Here is a 13766-nt window from a genome sequence, read left to right on the forward strand (position 1 = left end):
CAATGTGTGATCTTCCACAAGTATTTTACTTCTCCTGTAATGCAAGAAACACCTGCCTAAATAGCCTAACCTGAGAAGTGCTGTCTTACCTTCCATTGTACACTTTGAAACCATGATGTGTAAGTATAAAAACACAGCATAGTGTAGTCTTAATTGTCCTGCAGTCATGGAAGGTTTGGGATTAAAGAGTGGACAGCATCGTCCAGGTGATGATTGTGTTATCAGCAGACCTCGGTTAAACTTCTTAGTCATTGTGGGATCTTTAAAAAAAAAAATAATCCCTGACACCCTTTCCCAGTGTCTGGAAACACTGATGTAGGTGCCACAACACATCGATGCATTACTGAAGATGGTAAGAGGGCCCAGTTGACTGCAGAGATGTTTGTGTATTCTGGATGTCAAGGGTTTGAATTCCAGCAGCATAACTCAGCTTTCAACACCCTGAGGTGGGTTTTAAAATGCGTGTCACTGTGTGATATCTACTCTAGAGCCTAACATGTCTCATCACATAGCTTGGGTAGTCCTCCTTTGTGAAAAGTACAGTGAGCAAAAAGCGATGGCTGCGGACTCTCAAAGTGGGAAAAAAAACACAGAACAGGTAATCATGCCATGTTCTATCTAGAGAGGGGCGCCTGCTACCTTTTTTGCATTTTTGAAAGGAACTTGGTGTTGGTCACCCTATGTTACCTGGGGAAACCCAGGCGTGGACCCCTTGCTCATTGTACGAGGCACAGCTACACCTCACTGATGAGGCCCAACAAGGCCGAAACACGTGTATGAGGATGCTGTTGATACTCTTGTGCAAATGAGGTTTGTGTGGCATTTCAGTGCTGGACTGCCCCTGTGGGCCGGACAAAGACTTATATGCAAATGAATATTCCTCCTTTGTGAAAACTACAGTGAGCAAAAAGCGATGGCTGCGGACTCTCAAAGTGGGAAAAAAACACAGAACAGGTAATCATGCCATGTTCTATCTAGAGAGGGGCGCCTGCTACCTTTTTTGCATTTTTGAAAGGAACTTGGTGTGGACCCCTTGCTCATTGTACGAGGCACAGCTCCACCTCACTGATGAGGCCCAACAAGGCCGAAACACGTGTATGGGGTTGCCGTTGATACTCTTGTGCAAATGAGATTTGTGTGGCATTTCAGTGCTGGACTGCCCTTGTGGGCCGGACAAAGACTTATATGCAAATGAATATTCCTCCTTTGTGAAAAGTACAGTGAGCAAAAAGCGATGGCTGCCGACTCTCAAAGTGAGTAAAACCACAGAACAGGTTATCATGCCATGTTCTATCTAGAGAGGGGCGCCTGCTACCACAGTGGTTGAGACTTTTATACAAATCCATGTATTTTCCTGTGGGGCCAACTGACTAAGAATGAGACGTCAGCAATGGGCTGGATCGCAGAGCCGGGCATTTGTTCATCCTGGGGAAGTGTGTGGAAGGATTGGGGCTGGGAGCTGCGCCGGTCACAAACATGACCCCAGCAGCCCCCTGAACTGCTTTCCATGTCAATGTGCGGCTCACACGATAACCTAATTTCGGACTCGCCAAATCCGAAACGTCAACAGCTGGAAGGCGAAGGCCTCGCGCTCGGTTCTATGGCCGGGCACGCCGTTCCCCGAAGAAATTCAATTACATCCACGGCCTGCTTAGAAAAGGCCCCTGGAAACCCCCCGTGAACCTCACCGAGGGCCAGCGCTGGCCGCCAGGATCGTGACAGAGAGCTGACAGGTCCACAGAGTCGCTAATTTAATCCCAGCGGAGACGATGCTGAGGGCACAAAGGCGCATGCCACGGCAGGGCAAGGGTCGCCCCCACGTCAGGTGCCACCTCCTGCCTCTTGCACGGCTGAGCGTTTGAGTTAACAACTCTGAAACTGCACTTTTGTCATAATGAAAGACACGCAGCCGTTTTGCCCAGTTGTAACGTTATACTATCGTTCCCTGCAACCTGCTCTGAAAGGCCCCGTGTCACAGGTAGGACATGCACATTGGCAAGCTCAGGCTGCCCTATAGGGCAATAGGGCAGTGTCCGAAGTCTATGCCCGACATGTTGGTAGTTTTGACGAGTTAGCTAACCTTGCAGCAAGTAGGTTTGACCAGTGTTACTGAACGCATATTCTTTCAATTGTATCATTTGCAGCACATGTGACCAACACGGTCCCCTTGTTTACTATTCAAGCAGCCTGTCACAGAAGGAGCACATTGCCATAAGCAACTAGAGGCCACATTTGCATTGGTGCCTGGGCCAATACTATGCCTCAGTCCAACTCTGCACATTAACATATAGGAGAATGAACGTGTGAGTTCACTAGGTTCGCATACAAACGAGGCTGCAACGAAGGCCATTGTGTGTCTAGCCAGCTCGAGCCCAGAAAACCAGCAACATGGGCTGTGAATGTAACTTTTCTTGCTTTGACAGAAAATGGAAAGTTTCAAGTAGGGCACACCATGTGACGTTGTCCTCAGAAGAAAGGACATAACACACATTTCAAACTCCAAAGAAAACTGTCAAAAGAAATCCCAGCATTGGCCTATAATAATACTTGTTTCATAAAGCTCACTGCCCACAGGATGACACGCACATGACAGGCCTACAAAATTCCATCCACGAGGGTTTGAAGCACTACGATTAGTAAAACGCAAGGTGATTCACTGCAAGCCTAAAATGTCTAGTCAATGGGCCTCACTATAAGTTTGGTGGTATCCCACTGGGATACCACCAAACAGTAATAGCGTTCCCGCCACTTGGTCTGCCAGAATTACCAGCAGGTTACAAGAAGCAGGAAGGGTGGGAATTCCTCATTCTATGCAGTCCTATAGGACTCCATCAGGGGATTGCCGGTATAACCACCACCGGTAATACCGGTGCCAGTAATACCGGCTGTTTATTGCCAGTGGGGTGCCTGATTTACTGCCAGCCCTTAGCTGAAAGTAAATCAGACACCCCACCGGCAAACCTGTAGTATGTCAGTCCGGAATCGTGCCGGAAAACGGGAGAACGGAATTACTGGCACGCTAATTCCAGATCGGCATACTTGTAAAGAGGCCAACGTGAGCCCACTAATGTTCTATTGCCAGAGGATTGCAGTTCAGGGCTACTGCAAATATCATGGGCCAGCATACGACCAACTTAAGGGTACAGGTACTTTTGCTTTGGGTGGGCTCAGCACGAGTCCAACTGATAGGCTTCCCGTTGCACAAAGATCTCTCAGGAGTTGCTTAACCAACTGAACTAGTCCATTGGCTAAGGCTGTTCATGTCACTCTGGGTCTGCCCAGTAGTAATGTTAATATTACTGTCTGTGTGAACAGTCATCTCTTCTTCCTCTTCCATTTCCTTTGTTCCTTTCCTCTTTCTCCTTTTTCACTTCCCCCTCCTCCCACTCCTTTTTGTCCTCCTCCTCTTCCTCTTCCTTCATTTGTCTTTCTTCTTCCTTCGTTCTTCCTTCTTTCTCCTGTCTTCCTTCCTTCTTCTTCCACTTCTTGTGGAGGGCAACATCAGGCAAAGCTCCGTCATGAGAGTGGTGCTAAGAAGGATCTGGTCAGCCCTGTGGCTAGATAGGCATTATAGAGTGTATAAAAGTTTGATGCATGTCACCAGCATGAAAGGCAGTGAGGGCCTTAACGATGAGCTACAGTGCTGTTACGGCCCATCCAGTCTGCCAGCGAGGGCATTATTGCTATCACCATCCCAGGTTTTATATCCGGGCTGCTGATACTGTGACAAAATGAAATGGATTCCACTCTGGAGGAGTACAAGGATGAGCAGGGGTGAAACTGCCCACTCAACCCTCACACTTTTACAAATCAAGAGCCAAGGCAATCATAAAGGTGAAACAGGCACAATTAGGACATGTACCTCCTTTGCCTATTGTGGTTACGTGGGTCGAGAGAAGGGTATGCTCTTAAGAAGCATGTGAATGTGATCCAGTAGTGACCCAAACAACAGTAATACAGTCCAAAATAAAGGAAATGACCAATCAAGGTTCTGTGAAAATATATATAGTTTATGTATACACACATCTGCAACAGAACTATCTATAAAACAATGTACAAAACCCTTCCCTATAGAAATAACAGAGAAGATGCACCATATTGAAGAATGTAGCACTCTGAGAATAAATAAAGGGGTGACCTAACCAGTTTCTAGGGCCAAAATGGACCAAGGAGGCAGTAATTTGTCAACAGTCCCTCGTTTCGTATCTTTGGCGGGTCGACAGTGTTGAACCCTGCTTTGAGCGGTGATGTGAGCGGATGAAGCTCAATTCGGGCACCGTGGACCGTGTGGGGCCAAGCAACAAGCAGGCATTGAGAAGGTTCAAATGCAGACGTTCTGTGTGCCTTGAAGGCGATGCAGGTCGGGGCATTCACCAGGATCTTTATGAGGTTGGAATGTGCAAAGTCGGGTTGTAATCAGCAGGAAGGGTCGATGAGTGATGATGCAGCAGTTCTAGTCGAGTGGTCCACGATTGCCAAAATGGTGATCCTGTTGCTCCAATGTGCATTTCAATGAAGTGGCAGTTTGAGGGACGACTCGGGTTGAGTCTTAGTTTAACCCCTGGTCTTAGTCAGCAAGTAACTATCCAGCACCTCAAGTTGGGTCACAGTGGTGAGTGGTTGATTTGAGCCTAGCAGGTGATGGGTTCAGCAAGGACATGATGCAGCATGGAACGCTCAATGTACAAGCAATTGTTTGAAGGTTTTGGAGGAGTTGCAGAAATTAGCACCAGCAGTATCCCTCATGGCTGATGCTGTTGATTTCACTCAATGGATGTCTGATGGGGTTTCAGTGGTGGATCAGGGAACCTTGACAGATCTAGTCCTCCAGGTGCTGTGAGACCCAATTCAGGAACTCGAGTACAAGGTCTGCTCTCCCTTCTGGGAGATTCTGGTGCAGAATGGCAGGTCTTGGTCCACAGTAGTGTCACCCCAATGTGCCCTGTGAGTCGGTAAGGGACAGAGCTCTCTTCAGTCTTGGACTGCTCCTTCTTCACCTCAGTGGTTGTGGGCTTTGGAAAGTACAACTCTCCCAAATTAGTTCTGGTGATTCCTTTTCTGGTGCTCGTCCAGAGTGAATCAAAGAAGGGGTGCAAGTCCCTTCTTTAAAAGGTAAAAGCCCACAAGTGATTGAACTAAACCAAGTCTACCTTAGTAGACCAATCCCTGTCCTTGAAAGAATTGGATGTTGCACTTCTGACATCACATCCAAAGTGCTTTGCTGTAGAGAAAGTGGAGGGGACAGGAAGGAAAGAGAAAGGCATAGCAAAAAAAATGGTGGAAGTCTCCTCACACAGAACAAAGCCCTCCTGACTACCTTAGCTCCACCCTTCCCATCTCACTAGGAACAAAGGCCTTTTAAAATCCAGCACCCTGGTGTGGGGCTACTCCTGCTGAATGGATGTGCTCCTTTGATGCCTGGGCCCACAGTAGCTACCTAGTTAGCTGATGTCTCTGGCAGATGGTGTTACCTACCCTTACAAAGAGATCAAATGAAATGCATGCCCATTCACGTTAATGTGTTGTCATTTGGCAGACTCAGCCCATTGGCCAGAATACACATCAAATTCCACAGTGGAGCTGACTCACAGAAGCTGACATTCATTTGATATCTAATTGGATGTGGCTGCCATGATCATAGGTAGTGTGATGCACTATGCCTAAACTCAGGCATAGCTTTATTTTAGATGTTATCCTGCCACCAGCATGGGATTTATGATCATCATAGGTACAGGGGCAGTTCATAAATGCAGCCGCTGTGCAGCATAGATTTGGCTGCCACTACTGCTGTCAAATGGGCAACTGGGACCTCTGAAGCTATGCTGCGCCACTGGTGGAGCAGGTGCTGCTAATCAGGGTACTGATGCAGCAGAACCCAGACACACCCTATGCTTTTGGCATGGAGGTTATAAAAGGGGAATCTGATCAGCAGTTTACCCTTTTCAAAAATGGAATGATCTGCATCATTCTATTAATTAATTCAAACAAAAAAGCCAGGGATTTGAAACCATGACAGACGGCAATTCCTCACAGATTGCAATCTATTTGTTTTAATAAACGGGTCACTAGCTCGCCACATCCCATTCATTTGAACATATACTCACCTATGATGGCCACCATGGAAATGGAATGTGAGGCTCTATGTGGAGCCCTTCTTCGATTTCCATGGTGGCCTGAGATGTGAGAGCAATGGCACACTGGGGCGGGCGCTCGCAGCTTCCAGCTTGCTTGAAACGTGAGCTTGATTTGTGGGATCCATCCAGTGATCCTAGCAACGGCATTGGCTGCGGGCAGCTGTCCTGGGTCCTAATTAAATAGACAGCATAGGTGTCAGATGCAGGATACGTTTTAATGTCAAATTTGGATGTTGTGAAGATGTTTATTTGTGATATGGCTATGAGTGATCAGAGGTCATTGTCAGTGTCTGTGGTTACGGATGGGCTCAAGCGACTTAGCGTATACGCCACAGTAACCAGAGATCATTCAGTGAATCATAACTTTGAAAGCCCAGTCTTCAGTTTCTTTCTCCAAGGATATGGTCGGAGGATTTGAAGGTGTTCAGTTTCTTTGTTTCACTAAGCTTCTTGGCCGTTTCCACTGCATTTTTGGCATTTTATTATTTTTCCTGATGGATAATCTGACCTTTTGTTTGTGGGGTGTTCTGGTCTAGGTGTGAACATGTGGCCAGTGTTCACTTGGGCCCCAATGCAGAAACCCTTGAGCATGGTGCACATGATTTTGAATGCAATTGATAAGTGTAAAACATTCAATGATCAACTTGGTAATGAAATTGTTATTTTGGACTTTATCAATTTCAAGACATGTTATGTTGTATATGTAATTATTTGTGTATGTGGCAAGTATTATGTTGGCAGCACCATCAGGCAACTGCGGGTACGCATCCGTGAGCATCTCCTAAGTTTAAGGAATGTAGATCCTAAAGCTCCTTTAGCTATATACTGGCAGAAACAACATCAAATGGGCAATGATTTGCATTTTATTGGTCTGATGAAAGCCAAAAAAGGAAAGAGGGGAGGTGACTTGCAGCTTATATTACGTAAAATGGAAGCCAAGCTAATATGTCTTTTAAGATCGACAGATCATGGTTTGAATTCAGGCCATGAAATGTATGTATTTATTTCATTGATTTAATGTATTGTATCCTTTTGAATCAAGCACAATGCAGTCATATTATGTATTAGAACATTTTGATAACTCTTGACAAATTGTTAAGGAGTCGGTGTCCAGTCTCATTGACCACCTGTAAGATTTCGGATTACTGGATTTGTCAAATTTATTCCAACAATTTATTTCAACATTCATAGATCTAATTATAATTTCACATTGGGAAATTTCATAGATCCAATCTACCCCATTTGTGGTAATGAAATAACATTTATACATTCTGAGAATAGCGATCAGATTACTCCAATTTGAATCTAGATCATGCTGCATGCGAATGTGTTTAGCAGGGACTTAAATACTCTTTTATACTTATAATTTATTACATTGGAAGCCCTGTTATATTGAAAAATATTCGAACACTTTGTGCAAACCAGAGTCATGGCTTTACCTCAAGACACATACTGTATATATATACATATACTTTTTGACTTATTTCAGTTTGGCGAGGTTAGTTATTTACATCTAGGCAGCATTTTACTTCGACTTAAATACACATAAGTTATCTAGTTATGCATCTAGACAGCTAATTGTTACGACTTAAAATACACAGAAGTTATTCTGTAATCCATTTCACTTTGGGAGATTCCATGGACTCTGATGTACCCCATTTGTGGGCATTTAGTTAGTTTAAATATATTTCGAGAATAGCGATTAGTCTATTCTAATTTAAATTTAGGTTACGCTGCATGAGAATTGGTCTTTCAGCAACCATAACACTCGTTCACATTAATAGGTTATCGCTAAGTATTCAAATACTCTGTGCAAACTTAAGTTGTAGCTCAATTTGGAGTCAGACGCTGTTTATATATCTATATCTCTTCACTCATTTCTAATTGGCAAGGTAAGCCCTTCGCACGGGGCATTCATTTGCCGTGGCACAAATACACACAAGTTTTTATGTGACTCATATTCGATCAAGTAACAATGTCGCACTTTGTTTACATGATGACGTCACGTGCATATTTACGCGTGACGTCATCACTTTTTTCACGCAGCCGCCATTTTGAAACTCTACCTTATCCCTAATATACAGAAACAGCACCCGAGAGGATGCTAAGAAAGACAGAGATTATTTTGTCCTGGGATTGATCCCATTATATAGGTAAACAAAAGGGGAGCGGATTTATTCACATCCCTCCATTACATCGCGCCTATTACATATGAATACAGAGACTTGTTCACTAATTTGAATTCCCACATCAATTTTCTTTTTTGCATCCAAGATGACTGAGAGTTACTCCATGACCAATTGCTACAAGTCAGTGCCGAGAAAAGTATCGATTGCTTTTGGAGTCAGACTCATTGATTCTTTGAGGTGGGCCACTTTTACCATTTATATAACTGTACTATCACAATTGATTCATATATATGTTTCAGAACTAAATTCAACTAGTGATTTTCGCTATTTATTTGAATATCTATTTACAGATACTTGCATTTAATTTGTTTCCTGAGGGTAAGCCTAAACACTTTAGTCATGCATGTTGTACACTGGGAAGTGCCATGCAGGGTGTCTAACACTGGAAAAGAGAGAACATGTTTTGCACATTTGTGTTATAAATAAAAATATTCACATATTTACAAATAGGGTCAACGGTTCTGGACGCTGGATTTCCTATTAGCCCTCATAAGTACCTGGGTTTTTTTATTCTCTAAACAAACCTTTTTCATGATGAAAAATTTAAATTCAATTATCTCCCTATTCTTGAAACCAATTGTGATTTTTTCCTTTTCTATTTTCTATTCACAGACACTTGCTTTCTCCAATTGCCAACAACCTGTGTGGTATGTTTTAACAATTTCTCTTGATCATATATAATTTTTTTCACTCCAATGTTGCAATAATTTTTATTTGTCGTATCATTATGGCGACAATGCCTATGTTTATGTTGACCTATTTGACTCTTGTAACAATGGAAATGTATAGCCTTGATAACGACCAAATTGGTCGAAACACTTGTCGGCTATTTCTATGGAATATTGCAAAATTTAAATACAAGAATACTACCTTCAAGTCAATGTTTGGATCCTTCTTAAGACTTTAAATGTTGATCAATGTTTTTTGTTACTTCTGGTCTACTAACTTAAAATATTGATTCCAAGTGCAGAGTTTGTCACGTAACAGTTACAAGTACATTTTCACTGCAATTTGAACCTTTTGTGGGAGGTTCATAGTTACTGAGACTCCCGCTGCTGGATCCCTCTTTTTTTGAAGACTCAATAGGTTTGGAAAATAGCACACAGTAACTTGTATCCAACCCACGACCTGGGTGTCGTTTACCTGTGGTTAGCAGTGGGTATTAGATTCTTTTCAGGTTGAAAAAAAGAATACAAAGGTTCTTACTAAGGTTATGGTTGTATTGATAGAGGTACGAATACTAAGAGTACCACCACTACGTGTAATATGAATCCTACTAGTATTTCTGCTGCTACTTCTACTACTACTACTATTACTACTATAATTTAAAATATCCCTACTGTGTTGTTGCAGGATTACTACATCTGTAAAGTAGTTTTAGAAAGCAAAAAGTAAATGCAAATGTTTACTTTTCCTCTTTGCTGCTGGAATGTTTGTCGATTGCATTTCATCTTCTCCTCTGGAGACAAGTCTTGTTTCAAGGTTTGATGTCAGTTTCCATAATGGAAGACTAAAAAAGTATCACCAAGGATTGAAATATAATCAAAAATAAGAGAGCCCAAAAGAGGTTGTTTTTAAAAAAAAAAAGAGAAACAGGAAAACAACAAAACACTACTAGTAACAATTACTATTGCATCATTGTGCGGCAATCATTGTGCGGCATATATGAACATCTAAACAGGTTAGCACATTTGCAGATGCAACCCACACTCCACCCCCCCCTCTGTGCTATAATTTCTTAAGATTATTTTAGAACCCACATGGAGTTGCTTATCATTGGCTTTCATTGACTTGTCTCTGGATTATGTTTCTCTAAAGTCACTAAACTGTGCAATCAGATAACAAAAGAGCATCTGACATTTTCTCGCTGAGTGGATACTGGGTAGCCCGTGATGGGGGTTGAAGCAAATATACACAATTGAGTGGCTCTGTGTATTGCTCCAGGATGATATTGGCATTGACTTGTTTCCCCAAACAGGTTGCTGAATAAATAACTTTTGGGGAAACACCTTGTAGGCACCCCACTTATTCTTGTGCTTAGATATGTCTCCTGCCTGGGCTTCTAATTGTTGGATGTGTGCTGTGCCCAGTAGCTCATAGGTGTCCCTCCGCAGTCTCGTCTAGAGGCTGCCGAGGGACACCCATACACACCAAAACTCATTTTGCTTTGGTATTTGGCCAATGCTGTGTGTGTTTGTGGCGGCAGGGAGTATATGTTACATTTGATTGGTGCCCTGTTCAGCTGATATTCTGGGTTGAGACAATGATCGTATGACTGTTCTCTGTTTCTGTGGGGGTGATGCGTTTTTGGTTGGATAGGACGTCAGGGAGAAATGACTAAAACCCCTCTTCGCCGACACCTCCCGCCATACACAGCCCAGAACGCACCGGTCCATCGTAGTTGTGACTGTAGTAATCCACCATTCCTTTCTTCTCCAGGAGGTAGAAGCGAATCCAGCTATGGAATCCCGACACTTTTCCTTTTTTGACTTCACCTATTTTATACCAAAACATAAAAACAACTTATTAACCCCTTGCTGTCCAATTGAAAGAACAAAAACCACAAGTACCTTGAACAGTTGATGAGAGAAGAAACCGATGCCACTTTATGTTTGCTGCGCAGTACATAGTGGCACATGCTGCGGATCTAGTGAGTAAAACAAGGGTGTGATTTGCATGCTTAGCACTCTTAGAAATTAGACTATCTAACCACCAAAATATGAATATTGCCCCAAGACTGAGGAATGGTGCTAACACCCACCTGACTCTGACCACCCTCTTGCATAGCTCTTTTACGCTGGTGAAGCACTGCAAGAACAGTTTAATGAGCAGTAGTGCTAATTCCGCCAACACTCCAACGTATTGCACATAAGTGCTCCATATCCATGTTTTAGACGGCAGACAGGAACACAGCTAGAACTGCAGAAACAGCCTACTTTCCAGTGAAGGAGAGGGCGGTGACGGGCACCTTTATGAATGAGGCCAGGGATGAACCCTCTGTCCTCCGGGCCCAGGCACCTGCTCACCCTCCCACACTGCCTCCGGGTCACCCCTTGCACTGGGTCTGTATCTGTACCCATATAGCCCCCCCTTTTTCTTCCTGCACTTATCAGACCTACCCTGTGTGGTGCCTTAAGCCTAGCACTTGCAAATTGCTGGCTGCTCTACCACTGGTTGTTGCCTTTTTAATATTTATTTATGTATTATTATTTATCTGTTTTTCCTTTGCTTCGCACTTTCCACTTTTTCCCCTTTCATGCACTTTTCCCTTCCCCCTCTCCCATGCACATGCGTGTTCTCAATGTCACTGGGCCTAGTAAGATTGTTGTTTTGTTCTCCCCTGTTTCCCTCCCTTGACTTGTCGCGCTCTGAAACACTTGTGTACGAGCGCGATAGAAATTAAATATCAATATCAATATCAATACTCAAAGAAAGCAAATTGCCTTCATGATTAATGTCTTCCACCTTTTTTTCCCCTTTAAAATAAAACCACAATTAACTCTTTGTTTGTACTGACAAAACATTGGAATCTTTTTAAAAGTACTACATGCATAATTCACAAAAACGAATGTAAACAAAACATATTTTTGAAGATGCATTTTTTTTTATTTGCATTACTTTAAGAAATGTGCAGGTCACCTTATTCACAAAGCTGGCCTGAAAATTTCCCAGGAGGTTTGCTGCACTCAAATTGTGTGTGGGCCAGCCCCCTGTATACATTGGAACTGATAGCATATAAGGCACTACCTGCACCTTTAGGCCTCTTGTAGATAATATGTGATGTTCCCCGGGTGTAGGGATAATAACATTTTACTCATACCAGCCTTAATTCTATTCCTGGAATGTCAGAGTCTATATCATGAATAGTTGACATTTGAATGACTTTGCATCAGCCCTACTGGACTCTCTGCGGTCATTATTAGCCTGCATACTGGACTCTCCCTATAATTAAATAAATAACCTAAGTAGTGCTCATGCAAGCACACTTAGCCAAATGCATGAATAACTCTTCCACAGCTCTATAGGCTTGTCAGATTTAAAGTTTAGTTATTAATTCCCTATATTGTAATATTATAAACCTCAATAAAACATGTGCCAATTTCTGAATGATGAAAAGCGGACTTAGGCATGCCTGACATGTGACTGATTCTGCTGGCCTAGTATGCAAACACACAATTCCCCACAGCGACATGCAGGCATATTTGTCGGTGTAGTGCTTGAATTGTCAGCTTCATGCATATGATAATAGTGTGGAGCGAGGGAGCCATGGGAGATACTGTAAGTGATCAGTGTAGATTGACAAATAAAGTTACCCAGCCTCTTACTTGGTTTCTGTTCTTATAGCAAATATTCAATACATTCCCAGTCCGGTTACGGGACTATAGCCACTGACTCAGCCATTTCTGCATGAGGTCATATACCAAAGCACATTCTGTGCCAGGTCTGAGGAGGGCTCCCAAATGAGAGTAAACCCAACGGGAATGGAATCAGGGTGATGTTGCATTTTGCTAGTGGTTACATTCTCCATGATCTTGGACACATATATGGGGGCAGTGACAGCGGCTAATGCTGGTCAGATAGCACAGCGAGGACAGTGCGTGCTTTGACATCTGTACAGAGCCTGACAACACAGGTTCAAATCCCAGCAGGGCCAAACTCAGCCTTTCATCCTTCCGAGGTCGATAAATGAGGATCACACACCGTGGGTAATAATAAGCAGCGCTCAGATGCCTGAGGGGTTATAGCGCTATTTAAATGCTAAATTATTATTTTTAAATTAGTTCAGCAGTTGCTTATAGAGGACATATTCAGCAGAAATGTTATTATAGATCATTTAAATGCTTTGGTGAAGACTAAAGGTTGTAGTGCAAAGAGAATGGCAGGCTGAACACAATAGTATGGTGGAAGTAGGCTAAGTTAAAATGTTTTAATATTTATGGCATAACACTTTTTCTATTTCGAGTTTGGAAATTAAAATAGAAGTCTAATAAGGAAAAAGGGAGAACTATATTACATCTACACTTACCCAGAAATACATGCTCAAAACCGCTTGAGTCCAGCTCTCCTGCCCCCCTCGAGTATAGACCGAACCACATGTTCTTCAAGTCTGCGATAAACTCTTCCTGTGTTGCGTAGAGGTCTAGAGATGAAACAAATTCATTGTTGAGCCAGTAATCGTTTTACCTGTCATATTTGTAATCATAACCATCGTCAACATATGAAGAAAGGAAATATCTCACCTGAAATTTGACCTAGACACTATTTGGAGCCAAACCTTAGGAAATAGTAAAATGGAAGTATGGAAAACACTGTGTACTAAAGTTCTTATACATCAAATCTTGGTTCCATGCTTTGTTTGATTAAAAACATCGGAAAATGATTAGGCAATATTGAAGTCTGCCCCTGATACCAACATTATGCTTGCCTGTGTTTAATTAAATTT

General features: G+C 42.8%; 1 protein-coding gene across 2 annotated transcripts in view; it reads right to left on the minus strand.

Moving 5' to 3' along the window:
• The window catches only part of ENDOU (endonuclease, poly(U) specific), a 179606-nt gene that overhangs the window by 7795 nt on the left and 158045 nt on the right, over window positions 1-13766 (minus strand). For both annotated transcript variants that reach the window (XM_069653200.1, XM_069653201.1), the window contains 2 exons: window positions 13350-13463; window positions 10712-10818 (listed from right to left, as the gene is read on the minus strand). In XM_069653200.1, the coding sequence (XP_069509301.1) occupies window positions 10712-10818; window positions 13350-13463 (221 nt within the window). The remainder of the gene's footprint in view (window positions 1-10711; window positions 10819-13349; window positions 13464-13766) is intronic.

The sequence above is a fragment of the Ambystoma mexicanum genome, chromosome 3q (assembly GCF_040938575.1).
Source record: "Ambystoma mexicanum isolate Mex_15411 chromosome 3q, UKY_AmexF1_1, whole genome shotgun sequence".
Classification (NCBI taxonomy): domain Eukaryota; kingdom Metazoa; phylum Chordata; class Amphibia; order Caudata; family Ambystomatidae; genus Ambystoma; species Ambystoma mexicanum.